A 19705-nucleotide genomic window follows, 5' to 3' on the forward strand; every position below is an offset into this window, starting at 1 on the left:
CAGGAGAGAGTTTACTTCCTTTTTCCCTAATTTATCGGCAGCAATGAAGTGTTTCTAGGTTCGGAGCTGTCCTCAGTGTTCCACTGGCGGAGAGGCAAACATTAGTATCATCATGTTTTTTGTTTGCTAATACATGATTGGAAAAGCATTGAAGATCATTACGCGCTGCTACGTTAACATTCTGAATGCATTTATGAATAATTTACATCGACTGCAATTCACATTTCAGAACTTTCAGAATAATTTAAAGATCCAATTTGCTTTAGCATTTTAGTCATTAAGCAGTGATATCTTACCAGAGGACTTTTTAGTGAATTCACTCTTAAAGGTGGCAATTCCGCCACTTTTTCACAAACACCTCGGCATCAGTATACGGCACCTAACCCGGTGTCTACATATGTGAAAAGTGGCTCGTTTTCCATGATATGTGGTTAAAAAAGATAAAAGGTCCCTAAAAAATTAGGCTCTTCTGTGAACGATCACAGGTAGAATTAAAAAGTAAGAAAACTGTGATTTAAAAGCTGTGCCGTTGTCACATATGTATAACTGGTATTCTGCTGGAGATAATGAACATGAGGTGAAACATTTGTGGAATTGTCCTTTAAGGTGCTAGGTAAGACTAACCACAAATCACATAACACATACAGTTGAAGTCGGAAGTTTACATACACTTATGATGGAGTCATTAAAACTCGTTTTTTCAACCACTCCACACATGTCTTGTTAACTTCTCTAGGATAGGGGGCAGCATTTTCACATTTGGATGAAAAGCATACCCAATTCAACTGCCAGCTACTCATCCTGTCACGATCGTCTATAGGAGAGAGAGATGACCAAGGCGCAGCGTGTGCAAAATACATTTTTTATTATAAGAAGGAAAACGAAACAAAACAACAAACAGACGAACGTGAAGCTAATAAAGAACTAGTGCACACATGCAACATAGAACATAGACAATTACCCACAAACACATGATGCCCATGCTGCCTTAAATATGGCTCCCAATTAGAGACAATAAACCACAGCTGTCTCTAATTGAGAAACCAATCCAGGCAGCCATCGACATACAAACACCTAGACAAGACATTTCCCATTAAACTACAAACCCCTAGACAACCCAAAAACACATACTTCCCCATGTCACACCTGACCCTAACTAAAATAATAATGAAAACAAAGATAACTAAGGCCAGGGTGTGACATAACCCCCCTCCCTTAAGGTGCGAACTCGGGCGCACCAGCATAAAGTCTAGGGGGGGTCTGGGTGGGCGTCTGTCCACGGTGGCGGCTCTGGCACTGGTCGTGGCCCCACCCCACCATAGTCACTACCCGCTTTCGTAGCCTCCTCCCAAATGACCACCCTCCAACTTAACCCCACTGGATTAAGGGCGGCAGCACCCGGACTAAGGGCAGGCACCGGACTAAGGGGCAGCACCGGACTAAGGGGAGCACCGGACTAAGGGCAGCACCGGACCTAAGGGGCAGCACCGGACTAAGGGGCAGCACCAGGATAAGGGGCAGCTCCGGACTGAGGGACGGCAGCTCCGGACTGAGGGACAGCACCGGACTGGCTGGCGGATCCTGGCTGGATGGTCCGGCGGATCCTGGCTGGACGGCTCTGGCGGATCCTGGCTGGGCTGCTCATGGCTGGCTGACGGATCTGGCTGCTCATGCTGGCTGACGCGATCTGGCTGCTCATGGCTGGCTGACGTATCTGGCTGCTCATGGCTGGCTGACGGATCTGGCTGCTTCATGGCTGGCTGACCGGATCTGGCTGCTCATGGCTGGCTGACGGATCTGGCTGCTCAATGGCTGGCTGAGTATCTGGCTGCTCATGGCTGGCTGACGTATCTGGCTGCTCATGGCTGGCTGACGGATTGGGCTTCTCATGGCTGGCTGACGGATCTGGCTGCTCATGGCTGGCTGACGGATCTGGCTGCTCATGGCTGGCTGACGATCTGGCTGCTCATGGCTGGCTGACGGATCTGGCTGCTCATGGCTGGCTGACGGATCTGGCTGCTCATGCTGGCTGACGGATCTGGCTTGCTCATGGCTGGCTGACGGATCTTGGCTGCTCATGGCTGGCTGACGGATCTGGCTGCTCATGGCTGGCTGACGGATCTGGCTGATCCTGGCTGGGGACGGATCTGGCTGATCTGGCTGGCGACGGCTCTGGCTGATCCTGTCTGGCGGAGCTCTGGCTGATCCTGTCTGGCGAAGGCTTCTGGCTGATCCCTGTCTGGCGAAGGCTCTGGCTGATCCTGTCTGGCGGAAGGCTCTGGCTGATCCTGTCTGGCGGTAAGGCTCTGGCGGCTCCTGTCTGGCAGACGGCTCTGAAGGCTCATGGCAGACGGGCGGCTTTGCAGGCTCAGTACAGAACGGGCGGCTTTGAAGACTCATGGCAGACGGACAGTTCAGACGGCGTTGGGCAGACGGGCAGTACAGGCGCCGTTGGGCAGACGGGCAGTAAGGCGCCGTTGGCAGACGGGCAGTTCAGGCCGCCGTTGGGCAGACGGGCAGTTCAGGCGCCGTTGGGCAGACGGGCAGACTCTGGCCGGCTGAGACGCACTGTAGGCCTGGTGCGTGGTGCCGGAACTGGAGGTACCGGGCTAAGGACACGCACGTTCAGGCTAGTGCGGGGAGAGGAAGCGGCATGCTGGACCCTGGGGACGCACATTAGGCCTAGTGCGTGTGCCGGAACTGGTGGTACCGGCGCTGAGGACACGCATCTCAGGGCTAGTGCGGGGAGCAGCAACAGGACGCACAGGACTCTGGGGACACATAGGAGGCTTGGTGCGTGGTGTTGGCACTGGTGGTAAAGGGCTGGAGACACGCACCATAGAGCTAGTGCGTGGAGGAGGCACAGGGCTCTGAAGACGCACAGGAAGCCTGGTGCGTGGTGTAGGCACTGGTGGTACTGGGCTGGAGCGGGAGGTGGCGCCGGAAATACCGGACCGTGCAGGCGTACTGGCTCCTTGAGCACTGAGCCTGTCCAACCTTACCTGGTTGTATGCTCCCCGTCGCCGACCAGTGCGGGGAGGTGAATAACCCGCACCGGGCTATGTAGGCGAACCGGGGACACCATACGTAAGGCTGGTGCCATGTAAGCCGGCCCGAGGAGACGCACTGGTGGCAGATACGTTGGGCCGGCTTCATGACATCCGGCTCAACGCTCAATTTAGCCCGGCCGATACGTGGAGCTGGAATGTACCGAACCGGGCTATGCACGCGTACAGGAGACACCATGCGCTCTACTGCGTAACACGGTGTCTGCCCGTACTTTCGCTCTCCACGGTAAGTACAGGGAGTAGGCGCAGGTCTCCTACCTGACTTCGCCACACTCCTTTAAGGCCCCCCCCAAGAAATTTTTGGGTTGTACTCACGGGCTTCCAGCCTTGCTTCCGTGCTGCCTCCTCATATCGCCTCCTCTCGGCTTTAGCTGCCTCCAGCTCTTCACGAGGGAGACGATATTCTCCCGGTTGTACCCAAGGTCCCTTACCATCCAGTATCTCCTCCCATGTCCATGAATCCTGTGTAGGTGGGTCCTGTTGCCGCTTGACACGCCGCTTGGTCCTAGATTGGTGGGTAATTCTGTCACGATCGTCTTAGGAGAGAGAGATGACCAAGGCGCAGCGTGTGCAAATACATCTTCTTTTTATTATAAGAAGGAAAACGAAACAAAACAACAAACAGACGAACGTGAAGCTAATAAAGAACTAGTGCACACATGCAACATAGAACATAGACAATTACCCACAAACACAATGATGCCCATGGCTGCCTTAATATGGCTCCCAATTAGAGACAATAAACCCAAGCTGTCTCTAATTGAGAACCAATCCAGGCAGCCATCGACAACTACAACACCTAGACAAGTCATTTCCCATTAAACCTACAAACCCCTAGACAACCCAAAACATATACTTCCCCATGTCACACCCTGGACCTAACTAAAATAATAATGAAAACAAAGATAACTAAGGCCAGGGTGTGACACATCCCCAGAAGATAAGATATGCATATTAGTAGATTTGGATAGAAAACACTCTGAAGTTTCTAAAACTGTTTGCATCATGTCTGTGAGTATAACAGAACTTATTTAGCAGGCGAAACCCTGCTGAGGTCACTCTTTTCAATTTGTTTTTTTAACTCTTTTCAAAAAAAAATCCAACTATTGTTTATAGACAGATTATTTCACTTATAATTCCACTGTGTCACAATTCCAGTGGGTCAGAATGTTATATACACTAAGTTGACTGTGCCTTTTAAACAGCTTGGAAAATTACTGAAAATGATGTCATGGCTTTAGAAGCTTCTGATATGGAGGTGTACCTGTGGATGTATTTCAAGGCCTACCTTCAAACTCAGTGCCTCTTTGCTTGACATCATGGGAAAATCAAAAGAAATCAGCCAAGACCTCAGAAAAAAAATTGTAGACCTCCACAAGTCTGGTTCATCCTTGGGAGCAATTTCCAAAAATGCCTGAAGGTACCACGTTCATCTGTACAAACAATAGTACGCAAATATAAACACCATGGGACCACGCAGCCGTCATACCGCTCAGGAAGGAGACGTGTTCTGTCTCCTGGAGATGAATGTACTTAGGTGCTAAAAGTGCAAATCAATCCCAGAACAACAGCAAAGGACCTTGTGAAGATGCTGGAGGGAACTAGTACAAAAGTATCTATATCCACAGTAAAATGAGTCCTATTTCGACACAACCTGAAAGGCCGCTCAGCAAGGAAGAAGCCACTGCTCCAAAACCGCCATTAAAAAAAGCCAGACTATGGTTTGCAACTGCACATTGGGACAAAGATCGTACTTTTTGGAGAACTGTCCTCTGGTCTGATGAAACAAAAATAGAACTGTGTGGCCATAATGACCATCGTTATGTTTGGAGGAGAAAGGGTGAAGCTTGCAAGCCGAAGAACACCATCCCAACCTAGAAGCACAGGGGTGGCAGCATCATGTAGTGGGGAGCTTTGCTGCAGGAGGGACTGGTGCACTTCACAAAATAGATGACATCATGAGGGAGGAAAATTATGTGTATATATTGAAGCAACATCTCAAGACATCAGTCAGGAAGTTAAAGCTTGGTCTTCCAAATGGACTATGACCCCAAGCATACTTCCAAAGTTGTGGCAAAATGGATTAAGGACAACAAAGGCAAGGTATTGGAGTGGCCATCACAAAGCCCTGAACTCAATCCTATAGAAAATGTATGGGCAGAACTGAAAAAGTGTGTGCGAACAAGGAGGCCTACAAACCTGACTCAGTTACACCAGCTCTGTCAGGGGGAATGGGCCAAAATTCACCCATCTAATTGTGGGAAGCTTGTGGAAGGCTACCAGAAACGTTTGACCCACGTTAAACAATTTAAAGGCAATGCTACCAAATACTAATTGAGTGCATGTAAACTTCTGACCCACTGGGAATGTGATGAAATAAATAAAATCTGAAATAAATCATTCTCTCTACTATTATTCTGACATTTCACATTCTTAAAATTAAGTGGTGATCCTAACTGACGTAAAACAGGGAATTTTTACTGGGATTAAATGTCAGGAATTGTGAAAAACGGAGTTTAAATGTATTTAGCTAAGGTGTATGTATTTAGCTAAGGTGACTTCAACTGTATCAGTAAGATCTTTCAGATTCAAAGGCCGAAATGACTGGAATAATTTACCTACAGAAATCAGTGCATTAAAATCACACAATGAATTTAAGAAAGCTCTTTTCAAATGTTTTGAACAAACTGTTTGTGTTTTGAACTAATAGAAACATCACAATGTAAAGACATTTGTAAATATGAAGTTACAGTGCCTTCAGAAAGTTTTTATACCCCTTGACTAATTCCACATTTTGTTGTGTTAGAACATGTATTCAAAATGGATTAAAAAAAATTGTATCTCACCCATCTACACACAATACCCCATAATGACAAAAAAAAATTTTTTTGAAACGTTATTGAAATTAATGTGAGGGTGTTGGTGAATGGAAAAAATGCGGAGTCAGGCGCAGGACACAGATATGAGTATAGTCCGAAAGTTTACTCAAAAATAAAGATAATGTTCCAACAAGGAAAACACAAAATAATCCGAAGCACAAGAACACTAACCCACATGACAAACAATAACGCACAAAACAGAGAGGGAAGCCAGAGGGTTAAATAAGGAACATAATTAATGGAATAGAAATCAGGTGTGTATGATGAAGACAAAACCAAACGAAAATGAAACATGGATCGGTGGCAACTAGAAAGCCGGTGACGCCGAATGCCGCCCGAACAAGGAGAGGGACCAACTTTGGCAGAAGTCGTGACAATTAAAGCTTTGTGTCATGTTGGGTATGTCTGTATCGGCTTTGTACATCTGGATTTGGGGATTTTCTCCCATTTTTCCTTGCGGATTTTTTTCGCTCTGTTAAATTACATATGGCGTGGCAGTGAACAGCAATCTTCAAGTCTTTCCACAGATTTCCAATGGGATTCAAGTCTGGGCTTTGGCTGGACCCGGACCAAGGTCTTTTTTGCCCGGTTGCTCAGTTTGGTTGGACGGCCAGCTCTGGGTAGTTCCATATTTTTCCACTTCCCAATGATGGAGACCACTATGCTGTTGCCTTCAACACTCTAGAAATTGTTTTATACACTTCCCCAGATATATGCCTCATCACAATTCAATCTCGGAGATCGACAGATAGTGGGGACGTCATGGTATAGTTTCTGCTCTGACATGCATGCTTCTTCTTCTTCAGTGAGGTTTAGTGGTGGTGTGCATCCAATATGTTGCATTACCGCCCCCAACTGAACTATGGTATAGATCCATTACACTTTGTGATACAAAATGGGAAAGGGGAACTGAAAAAAATAAACATATTTTAATTACCCTACCAATTAAACCTATACTCATTAAAACCCAGCACCTAATTCCACTACTTTAGCCCTATCTGATCCTACCCCAGGCCAACGGGCTGAGAGGACGGGACACTACCACTCCACACACCCTGTAACTCTTCTGAAGTCAACTATTGCACACCCAAGTACTTCTGCAGCTGCCACCACTATTTTCTGTGATTTACATTCCATTTCTGCTGTACAGTTGATAACCATTGCTATGAATGCTAAGAATCCAACCTTACTGAAGCATGTATCACTCATTGGCCTATTCCTCTGTGCTAGATCTACTATTCACAGGGATCCTCTCAGATTCCCTGACCCTTGACCCATCCTCCTCTACTTTCTTCACCAGCCTTAGCATACGACACCTTCCGCACAACTCTGACTCTAGCCACCTCAACCTGTCTCTCTCGCACCGGACACTTCCGATCCCCACCAACATGTGTACCCCTACAGTCGACACAAGCAACCTTATCCACCGAAACGACACAATCCTCTATCCCATGCCCTCCTGCACACTTCCCACATCTTGGAATCTCCCTCCTACACACTGCTGCAACATGACCATAAACGTGGCACCTGAAATACAGCAGTGGGTTCGGCACAAAAGCTCTAACAGGTTAACTGATATATCCTACTATGAATTTGTCAGGTAGAGACTCTGACTCAAAGCGCAGAAGGACTGACAGTGACTGTTTCACCACGCTCACCACCGGGTCTGCGTTGCACCAAACGGCTGGTGTCACAAACACCAGGAATCTTCAACTTCCACACCTAATGATACCTCAGAAATCACTCCTTTCAGTGGTGCCTAGTTCCTAAGAAACAGATCTTGACCAAAGTTGCGTCGCACAGAGCATCTGCTCCCTCTCATCTGAAGAAACAAACAAACATCACAAGTCCACTTCGGGTTACCTTCACCGACTCAACAGCACCCACCATCGTTTCCACCCAACCTGAAACTACCCATGAATCAGCCAAAAGGCCTGCTTCCATCCTCTTCAAAATTCTCATTCCTACCGGGCCAAACATATCTTTATCATAATCATGTCCATCAATGCAAGGCTCGGGCTCCGAGCTCCTCACAACACTTTCTACCTCTTTCATTTCACCTCCAGAATTCGAACTGGCGTCTGGCTCACTCTGTTTGAACTTGACACCAATCTTCCTCGACATACCCTCTCCCTTGTTATTGCTAGCTTCAACAGATTCAAACCCATCTTCTGCCTCCCTCATTCTTTTCAACCTCCTCTCTCTTTCCTTCCAATCCTCCTCCCTTAACCAATTACCCGATTCCTTCTGAAGAATATTACATTTTTCCATGCCACAATCTATTTTTAGTCTCCTCGAGAGACATGCTAATAACACCTGTACTCCCTCCACTTCAAACACTCATCATTAGTTCGAAGCATGTTCAATTGGATTAGTTGTTTTCTCTCTGACATGCACTGTCAACTGTGGGAACTTATATAGACAGGTGTGCTTTTTTCTAAATCATTTCCAAACAATTTAATTGGCCACAGGTAGGGCTGTTGCGGTGACCGTATTACCGCCACACCTGTGGTCACGTGTCATGAAGGCAGTCAAATTCCACGTGACCGTTTAGTTACGGTAATTAGGCTTCTCCAAGCTCTGATGCTGCTCTTGGTCATTAGTAGCCTACCAAACTTACTAACTGCCTGGTACTCAGCACTCTTTTGTCCCTCTAATCACTCTGACATCAATGCAAATGTAATCAAAAATAAAATCCAACACTTCATGAGAGCTCATGAGCTCATATTGTGCAACATTTCTATAGGTTATGCAATTGCGGGAGAAAACAGAGTGATTGTCTCTATTAAAAAGAGGATCCCATCAGCTTTCTATAGGCTAGGCCTACTATATTTATTTCTCAACTTTCCTAATATTAAGCACATTGCTTATCTTTACAACAGGAGTATAGCCTGCCATGAAAATGAATCATGAGAAAGCACCCTCCATTCGCTATTTAAATGCATAAATGACATGTATTAGCTTATCAATTGTGAATTAAGTTGCAGTTGCGTCCCCGGTGTGTCTGTCTTCACTTTTATCAACTGTACAGCAGAAATGGAATGCCAGCAGCATACCACCCTGCATACCACTGCTGGCTTGCTTCTGAAGCTAAGCAGGGTTGGTCCTGGTCAGTCCCTGGATGGGAGACCAGGTGCTGCTGGAAGTGGTGTTGGAGGGCCAGTAGGAGGCACTCTCTCCTCTGGTCTAAACAAAGATCCCAATGCCCCAGGGCAGTGATTGGGGACACTGCTCTGTGTAGGGTGCCGTCTTTCGGATGGGACGTTAAACGGGTGTCCTGACTCTCTGAGGTCATTAAAGATCCCATGGCACTTATCGTAAGAGTAGGGGTGTTAACCCCGGTGTCCTGGCTAAATTCCCAATCTGGCCCTCAACCATCACGGTCACCTAATAATCCCCAGTTTACAATTGGCTCATTCATCCCCCTCCTCTCCCCTGTAACTATTCCCCAGGTCGTTGCTGCAAATGAGAACGTGTTCTCAGTCAACTTACCTGGTAAAATAACGGTAAAATAAAATATAAAAAAAAGCCTATGAGAAAAAAGCGATCACATGATGGAGAGCGCGCAGCACTCAGGGAGAAGGGCACAACAAACGCATGGATTTTTTTAGGGTGCATTACAGCCAAAAAGGGGACACCGACGTGAAATTCATAGCATTATCAAGTGCTTGTCAAATTGTGAATGAGAGACTAATGAAGTGTGTACAGCCTGCGCAAAAAATAAAGCAGAGCTCATGCCTTTCAAGTGACTTTTTTCAAATCATCATTAGTTGCATCACGCAGCCTTAAAATCTATAAAAAATCTAAACATATAGCCCAATGTTTGTAGAACAACTAAACTTACATTAATAACTCTAAATTAAGCATATAGGAGTACCTATTTCTTTGTTAACCGCTCAACACAGAATAGCCGCATGTGCGCACTCCCTCAGATCATTTGGAGAAAATATTAATATTTTATTCAGCTTGGTTCACTTGTATTCTTCATACTATAAAATAATGCCACAGAATTCTAAGCAAATCTTGTCTGCTAAATGGCCCACAGCCATTTGGCATAGCCACATCAGGACCTAACATAAGGAAAACTCAGAGTATGCTATTCTGTTCTTCTGAAATAGACTATATTTTCTTCATATCATGCTTCTTTAGACCTGTCTAAAATAAATAATGGATTTATTGTGAAGGTGTAGGCTATAATACATGGATTTATTCGACTTTTTCAAATGTAGACGTTCCAAAGGTCTGCATCAGTGGCTTGTAGTCTATGTGTGAAAGCCAAGAGATACTCAATGTGTTTGTTAATTAACGGTAAATTACTGCGAGATCGACAGTTATTTGCTTGACAATCACTGGCTGACTAAATTTTGTGACTGCCACAGCCCTAGCCACAGGTGCTATTGGATGCACCTGAGCTCAGTTTGGAGTGTCATAGTAAAGGGGTAAGAATAATACAGTACCAGTCAAAAGTTTGGACACACCCACTCATTCAATGTTCTTTCTTTATTTTTACTATTTTCTACATTTTAGAATAATAGTGAAGACATCAACACTATGAAATAACACATATGGAATCATGTAGTAATCAAAAAAGTGTTAAACAAATCAAAATATGTTTTATATTTGAGATTCTTCAAAGTAGCCACCATTTGCCTTGATGACAGCTTTGCACACTCTTGGCATTCTCTCAACTAGCTTCATGAAGAATGCTTTTCCAACAGTCTTGAAGGAGTTCCCACATATGCTGAGCCCTTGTTGGCTGCTTTTCCTTCACTCTGGTCCAACTCATCCCAAACCATCTCAATTGGGTTGAGGTCAGACGAATGTGGAGGCCAGGTCATCTGATACAGTACTCTATCACTCTACACAGCCTGGAGGTGTTTTGGATCATTGTCCTGTTGAAAAACAAATGATAGTCCCACTAAGCACAAACCAGATGGGATGGCGTATCGCTGCAGAATGCTGTGGTAGCCATGCTGATTAAGTGTGCCTTGAATTCTAAATAAATCACTGACAGTGTCACCAGCAAAGCACCCCCACACCATCACACCTCCTCCTCCATGCTTCACAGTGGGAACCACACATGCAGAGATCATCCGTTCACCTACTTTGCATCTCATAAAGATTTTCGGTTGGAACCAAAAATGTTCAATTTGAACTCATCAGACCAACGGACAGATTTCCACCGGTCTGTCCATTGCTCATGTTTCTTGCCCCAAGCAAGTCTCTTATTATTATTGGTGTCCTTTAGTAGTGGTTTCTTTGCAGCAATTCAACCGTGAAGGCCTGCCACAGGAAAGGAAGACCCAGAGTTACCTCCTCTAAACAGTTGATGTTGAGATGTGTCCGTTACTTGGAACTCTGTGAAGCATTTATTTGTGCTGCAATTTGTAAGGCAGCAGAGGTAACTCTGGGTCTTCCTTTCCTGTGACGGTCCTCATGAGAGCCAGTTTCATCATAGCGCTTGATGGTTTTTGCAACTGCAAGTTCTTCAAATTTTGGGAATTGACTGACCTTCATGTCTTAAAGTAATGATGGACTGTCGTTTCTTTTTGCTTATTTGAGCTGTTCTTCATATGGACTTGGTCTTTTACCAAATAGGACTATCTTCTGTATACCACCCCTACCTTGTCACAACACAACTGATTGGCTCAAACACATTAAGTTGGAAAGAAATTCCACAAATTAACTTTTAAGAAGGCACACCTGTTAATTGAAATGCATTCCAGGTGACTACCTCATGAGCCCTGGAATGAGTATGTGTGTCCAAACTTTTGACCGGTACTAAATATAAATGAGATATTTCATTTTCAATAAATTTGCAAAAATGTCTAAACTTGTTTTCACTTTGTCATTATGGGGAATTGTGTGTTGGTGGGTGAGAAAAAATAAATATTTAATACATTTTAATTCAGGCTATAAAATAACAACATGTGGATTAAGTCAAGGGGTATGAATACTTTCTGAAGGCACTGTATAGATACTTATTTTTATAAGTTGTATTAGTAGTTGTAGCTGTAGTCTTTATTAGTTTTCGGCCTATTAGAAGTTGTCCAATAACTTTTTTTAATGATGTTAATTTACGTTTTTTAAATGATTTTTTCATTGTTATTATTATTAGACAGTATTTGAAATATTATTCTTGTTACTAAGTATTCTTTTTTTTTTTGACACTTGAAAACAAGATGGTGCATCTCAAGAGATTTCAGCCTGCAAAATTTCTAATAAGTAAATAAATATCAGTCATAGTAAGTCAAACTTTTCTTCATTAACACAGCTATCAGCAAAGTCAGTAGTCATTTAAAACATATGGTGATGGGGAGGGCTTTCAAAAATGGAACATTTTCTGGAAAAGAAAGATGTCTACTCTTTATTTGTTTGGGTGGCAGGTAGCCTAGTGGTTCGAGCGTTGGGCCAGTAACCAAAATGTTGCTAGATTGAATCCCCGAGCTGCCAAGGTAAAAGTCTGTCGTTCTGCCCCTGAACAAGGCAGTTAACCCACTGTTCCTAGGCTGTCATTGTAAATAAGAATTTGTCCTTAACTGACTTGCCTAGTAAATATTTTTTTAAATCCTAACTCATGTCACCTGGACATCTAAATGGCTACTCACAGTAGGACCACTCCCTTTAATTATCCCCAGTACACAGCATGTGGTGAGCAGTATGGGTCACCATGGCGGTGACGGAATCCTATATTTCATACACTTTATGACTAGCCACCAACCCTGAGCCTGAGGGGTATACAACAAAGCAGGATCAATACAACAAAGCAGGATCAATGAGTTAGCCAGCTAACTTGCCTAAATGTTCTAAAATAGCCTTTATTTTTATTTTTAAGATAAGCTTGAAATGGGCATGGCCTTATTGACTCAACAATCAAAACACTTATCTAAGTTTAGCTTTCTTAATGAACAAGACAATCAATAGTTATTTCTGGTTGTTCATCAACGTTAACTGGTTAACTCATTGGTTATGCTTTGTAGTATAGGGGAGAGTGGGGTAAGTTGAGCCATTTTTCTACATTCAGCATCACTCAGTCAAGGGAAATATAGTATTATTTCTAACAAAGATAGATTATCTACATACATTTCAGGATGTTGTGTATCCCTGGAAATAATCAGAATTAATGTAAACATTACAGTTTTGAAAACACAGCTTGTCCAAAAAAAGTGGTCTCTGTGGTAAGTTGAGCCACGTGTCAGGGTAAATTAAGCCGCCTGCACATTTCTGTACTGAATGAGATAATACCACTATCTTTTTAAAACTATTTCTATCTTTATTTCTCAAACACAATTCAACACAACCACACTTACTTTTTTGTAATTTAATAATTTTAAGCACATTTTAATACAGGCTTAACGCCTAACAAACACTTTTCACTTTTAACATAGGCCAGGCCCTGTTGTTACCTTCGATCTGAGCAATAATGCCTTGCATTACGTATGGGAAGAAAACACTTTAATTTGCTCAACTTGCCTTTGGCTCAGCCATTGGCTCAACGTACCCCATAGCCATTGGCTCAACGTACCCCATAGCCATTGGCTCAGCTTACCCCAAGGCAAACATTTTGAATATTTTAGCACATACAAGGATGCATTTCCATGCTAGGTTTGGACCTCATGTTGAAGATTATAGAGACCCCAACTGGTGTATAGAATAATCTTAAAATTATCTACTTTGGTTTAGATACAAGCTTAATGATACCTCTAACACAATAAATTCATTTGAAAATCTGTTTTTTGGATCTAACTTGCCTACCACTTTTTCCATGTGGTTTCTTCCTTTGCAGACTCCATTAAATGATGACCTCTTCCTAAATATTTGGTCAAATTATACATTTTGTGTATGGTTTCCTAGAAAGGGTTGCTCAATTTACCCTTTTGCTCAACATACCCCACTCTGAAAAGCTACAGACTGGTATTCAACTAACTAACCAATGGCTTGACAAGCACTTAATTTAGTGAAATCAGTTGTGTTAATGCTGTGCTGGAACAAAAGTCTGCACCCCTGAAGAAGATACTGGTCATGAGGTGACTCACTGTTTGTGAAGCCCTATTGGTTCCCCCAGCCCCTCCAGACAGTACTTTAGAAACTACCTAGCCTTATGTAAACCTCTTGAAGCTAGGGGGCAGAATTTTTATGTTTGGAAAAAATAACGTTCCCAATGTAAGCTGCCTATTTCTCAGGCCCAGATGCTAGAATATGCATATAATTGACAGATTAGGATAGAAAACACGCTAACGTTTCTAAAACTGTCAAAATATTGTCTGTGAGTATAACAGAACTGATTTTGCAGGCGAAAACCTGAGGAAATGTTTTGTCTAGTGATCGATCAACTCACAAACGCTTGGATTGCTTTCGCTGTAAAGCATATTTTCAAAATCTGACACGATAGGTGGATTAACAACAAGCTAAGCTGTGTTTTGGTATATTTCAATTTTTTTATTTATTTGGCGCTCTGCAATTCAGCGGGTGTTTACGAAAATGATCCCGTTAAAGGGATCCGTGCGCCAAGAGGTGATTGATGGTGATGATGATGATGGATGGTCTTGAATTACAGGGGCCTTCGGATGAGTAGTGTTGCCTACCAGTGTGGTTTGTAGAACTCTCTACTGCAGCAACAACACACACACACACACACACACACACACACACACACACACACACACACACACACACACACACACACACAACACACACACACTTATCTGGAGAGCTCTCTACATCAACAACACACACACACACACACATATGTCTGGAGAGCTCTCTACATCAACAAACACACACACACACAACACATATGGTCTGAGAGTCTCTACATCAACAACACACACACACACACACACACACACACACACACACACACACACACACACACACACACATGTCTGGAGAGCTCTCTAGAGCAGTATACATACTAACCAGAGATATATAGGAAAAAGCACACCACAAAGACTAACGACTAAAAGCAGATGTTGGCCGCAATCTGTCAGCGATCACCTGCGGGGTGTCATCGCCACCCACTGCTTTTTACTATAGTTCTCACAGCCTCTATTCTACTTTAGTGTAAAGCACATGATAGTCACTTGAGTATATACAATGAGTTTACATTACATTTGACTAATTTAGCAGACACTATTATCCAGAGCGACTTACAGGAGTGAATGCATACATTTTCGTACTGGTCCCCCGGGAATTGATCCCACAACCCTGGTGTTGCAAGTGCCAGATGATACTTTATTTGGATAGTCCATCTGTAGACTATCAGTAACATTTCCACTAATCCTACTAACCCTACATCCAACCCTAACCTTAACCCTTATCCTAACCCTAAACTGAACCCTAGCCCTAGCCCTAACCATGACCCTAACCTTAATTCTAAACCTAACTGTAACGTTAGCAAGCAGTTGCTTATCAACAAATAGTTTGTTGATTTTATGACAATCCAGACTATCCCCAAAAAAAAAAAATCCAGACTATCCAAATAAAGTGTGACTAAACTGGGTGTTAAGTGTCCATTTTAAAGTTAAGCGAAGTATATTTAAGTATAGGAATTGTATAGGGTTTTATTTTTATTTTGTATCTTACTACTATAAAATATTAATTATTATGTGTAATACCCACTATATTGTAATGAACAGAGTGTCTGTGGGATTAGGGCTTGGCGGTAAACCGTTAAAAAAGATATCGGTATTCATTCAAGCTCTGGTTTGGGTTTTTACTTGACCTTCTATAACAGTATTTTCATGTTTAATACATTTTTTACATTAAATAATTCACTGACTAAAACAATTATAGCAATCAATCCATTTTTATCGCCAATAAGAAGTTGCTAACAGCTGAGTACTGATCCAGCAGATACATTCTCAGGATACAGACACTGTGAGACATAAAAGCTCAGACAGGTCAAATGGTGCCTTACCACCACCAACAGCACTGGTGTTGACATTACATTTAGAATTAGAAGCTAGGTACTAGCTAGTGTGTACTACAGCTAGTGTGTACTACAGCTAGTGTGTACTAGCTAGCTAGTGTGTATTAACTAGCTAGTGTGTACAAGCTAGCTAGTGTGTACCAGGCTGCTAGATAGCTAATGTGCACTAGCTTGGGTACTAGCGTGCTAGCTAGCTAGTGTGTAATAGCTACACAGGTGGAACAATGAGATCGATATTTCACTGGATGTATAAATGTGAAGCATCTGCTTAGCATTTCCACTCACTACCAAATATGGTAGCAAATTTTCGCATTGATTAAACTTTTGATCTCAACAGTTTTCTGTTCCCAAAAGTAGAATCTGTTTTGAGCAGAGTGGACTAAGTTTTGTAGACTTTGCCCATTTGCCAAAGTTGTAAGAAATTGCACTGTTCAGAAGGATTGCGAATTGACTTATTGCACACGCGCACTTCACAGAGTAGGCATTCCCCAACGGAAATATAGGGAACGTAAATATGCAGATGCATGCCATAACAGGCAAATAGGATCTCACTAGCTTGTGCTTGGCTCTGCCCACCTCCTTGCTTGTTCTGCCCATTATGACTAATTTGTTCCCATTGGAAACGACAGGCTGTGGTCTATCTTGGTTTACTTATAAAAATCTTTGCTAGCTGCACAAGCAACAGTGGTTAACATAACGGCCCGGGCCAGAGCTAGTGCGCCGACTGGTATGTGCGTAGTACGCTGATGCCCTGGAACAAAGGTACTGACTCAGGCGACCAACAAATGTGCGCACATACTGTACTATCTGATACGCATGCGCTTTGAGGTATGCATAACAGACAGCCTCAGCGTGCCTAATCTGCAGCTGGACATTTTCTAGGATGACAAGTCAACAACTTCGGGAGGGCAAGCTTGCCAAATAGACCCCTGGAAATTGGCCGACTACTCCTTGTGGCGAATGTAAGATCTGCAATTGAAGGTGAAAAATAAACAGTCAGAGGATAATTATTCTAATAAAATATATTTTGTACGATTATTTTTACAAAATAGAGGCATACAAAGACAAAAGAAATGTGACAGTGGGTAAACAATAACAAATTAGTGCAGGAAATTAAGAAATGTTTGAAAATGCTGCAATTGAATGCTTGAAATGAACAAATAACTATGCAAATGGAAACCATTGCTTGAGTACCGGAGTTTGAGGCTACAAAATAGGATTTTGATTCCTACTTAATGTTCTACAAATAGGAATAGTTCACTGTCAGTTTTGTGCTCCTAATATTTTGGGTTGAAGTTTGGTTGAACAGTATAAAGCAATCAGAATGGAGAAAGCCCACTAAAACCACTTCGATTTTCATTTGTTGCCATGAACTACCAATAAAGCATATTTAAAACGTATTATTCAGAAACGCCAAATACCGTCCTACCTTCAAAAATGAGAAAAATACTGTGTTTTGATATTTTGTACATATTGGCCAGACCTATGTGGGATATCCTTAAGTCTGAGCTAATATTGGCTTTGAATGGTAGTTCTAATAATAAAAGGGTTGTGTATAGGCTGAATGAGGCCTTCATGCAGATTTAATGGGCTGGTTAGGGCTTCTGTCATTTTGCCAGTACAGAGCTGCTCTCAGGTGTTGAGCTAGCCCATGAGACGAGCCTGATACGTTCTACTGCAGACACGCTCACGCTCACGTGCACGCAGACACACCCACACTCGCGTGCACACAGACACACACAAAGACACACGCTTGCATGCACACATACATACACACACAACCGTATCTGTATGTTTATCACATAAACATACTCACACTCTCGCAACAGCCGACAGACAAACACAGTGAGCAGAGTGAAACATGAAACCGCCTCACCTGAGAAAGTTGGAGGGAAGCGAGAAGGACAGCAGATTTGTGTGTGTGACATCTCTTCATATGTCTATCAAGTATAATTATTTTTCTATTAGTCTGGTATGAAGTTTCTTGACTTTGATCATGTTTTCTGTCTGAGTACACCAGCTTAAAAGTGTGCTAGTGTCTGCTGAGTGTTTGAGCATATATGTGTGTATGGGATGATCTCAATTGCATACTCCTCGCATCCTCTCATCTCGCCGCCTCCTCAAACCATATTTGAGGAGAAGGTCAGAGGGGAGGGACCTCTGACATTCTCATCCAATGGGTTTTGAGGAGGAGACAAGGAGAGAGGACGCAAGGAGTATGCAATTGATATTGTTCCCGTGTGTGTGTGCGTGCTTGTTTGTGTCACACAAATACACACACACACACACACACACACACACACACACACAACAGCAGACAGACACACTGAGCAGAGAGAAAGATGAAACCGCCTCACCTGACAGCTGGGAAGAGAGGAAAACAGCAGATTAAATGTGCGTGTGTGTTTGTGTATATGTTTGTACGTGTTTGTGTGTGTGTTTGAGGTGTTTGCTTGAGATTGCACATATCTTTGAGGTGACCAGAGACCAGTTAAGTTTTGTTTGTTTGCAGACAAAGCGAGACTATTAATCCTGGTGTTCTATCTAAGACGGTGCCACAGGAGCAATTCACTCCCACACAATATGTCCACTTGTATTCCTTCAGTTCTCTCCTTTTCTCTTTCTCTCTAATTGTCTATTGATCTCTATATATTTTGTTTTTGTGTGCCATTGCTTTCTGAATGTGTGTGTGTGTGTGTGCGTATGCATGTATGTGTGCTCGTATGTGTGTGTGTGGCGTTGTATACTATCTCTCTTTGTCTATGCTGGTGTAGGTTATCAGTGGTGCATCTCTGGTTTCTGTTGTCCAGGCTCAGTGCAGCGGGACTTCGACAGAACAGAGCCATCTCCCATATCATCAGCCCAGGCCCCAACCCCAGCACCGGCCCCGGGTGTGAGAAGCCTCCCCCTGGATGAGACAGCAACAGCAGCGGGTGAGGGAGAGACAGCGGGTGAGCGGGCGGCTCTGAGGAAGACTGTATCCGTTGACGACCGTCTGATGCAGTCGGCGCCCAGAGAGCAGCAGCAGCACAGACTCCTCAGCAGGCTGGAGAGAGGCAAGAAGAAACTCAGGAACATACATGTGAGTACAGGACTGTGCAGAAATGTAATGTAAATATGTGTGTGTGTGTGTCGTGGTTGTGTGACTAAGAGAGAGTTTTGAGACCTTGGGACTATAAGGTTCTATCTGACATTTTTGTCATAAACGAGTTAGTCATATATACATGATTTTTAGATGGTTCTTCGTATGTCTATGAAGTTAGATTTTAGAAAGTTATCTCTGCATACACCCATTTGAATTTGCCGCTATAAGGTTCTATCTGCAAGCCTGAGCAAATACAAATGGACCATTCGGAACACATGTCTCTGCCATCTCCCTCGAAGTATGGTCTAGGTTAATCTAGCCAGCAATAATGTCACGCAAGAAGAAACAAAATCCCAACACTGTCAGAAATCTGAAAGGAAATGATGGCATGTTGTTGTTCAGTCATGACAGTAATTCGTCTGTTGATCTTAGTATTTGATGATGTGTTCTGACTCTATCTTGGTAAAATAGTGTTATTCTATCATTTGTGTATTCAAATAGCTACAGTTTTCATAAAAACTGAACATGTCTTATTCAGAAGTCCCAGATCCAGATTTATATTTCAGAGCCATAAGATTGCACCCTAATAAAATGGATTTACAAATCCACAGGATTTTGATACTCTGCACGTTAGGTACCTTTAAGACGAGGACCTTTATGGGTTATGAAATAAGAATTCACTACAAAACAGTTCTGCGATCTGGGATGTGAAAACTTTGATGCTCAATATCTCAGAACTATG

The 19705-nt window shown here is 43.2% G+C and overlaps 1 protein-coding gene across 1 annotated transcript in view; it reads left to right on the forward strand.

The window, feature by feature from the left end:
* Positions 1-19705, forward strand: part of ankfn1a (ankyrin repeat and fibronectin type III domain containing 1a) — a 233311-nt gene that overhangs the window by 23621 nt on the left and 189985 nt on the right. Inside the window, exon 5 of the mRNA XM_024009062.2 lies at positions 18689-18960. Within this exon, the coding sequence (XP_023864830.1) occupies positions 18689-18960 (272 nt within the window). The remainder of the gene's footprint in view (positions 1-18688; positions 18961-19705) is intronic.

Source organism: Salvelinus sp. IW2-2015, linkage group LG18 (assembly GCF_002910315.2).
Source record: "Salvelinus sp. IW2-2015 linkage group LG18, ASM291031v2, whole genome shotgun sequence".
Taxonomy (NCBI): domain Eukaryota; kingdom Metazoa; phylum Chordata; class Actinopteri; order Salmoniformes; family Salmonidae; genus Salvelinus; species Salvelinus sp. IW2-2015.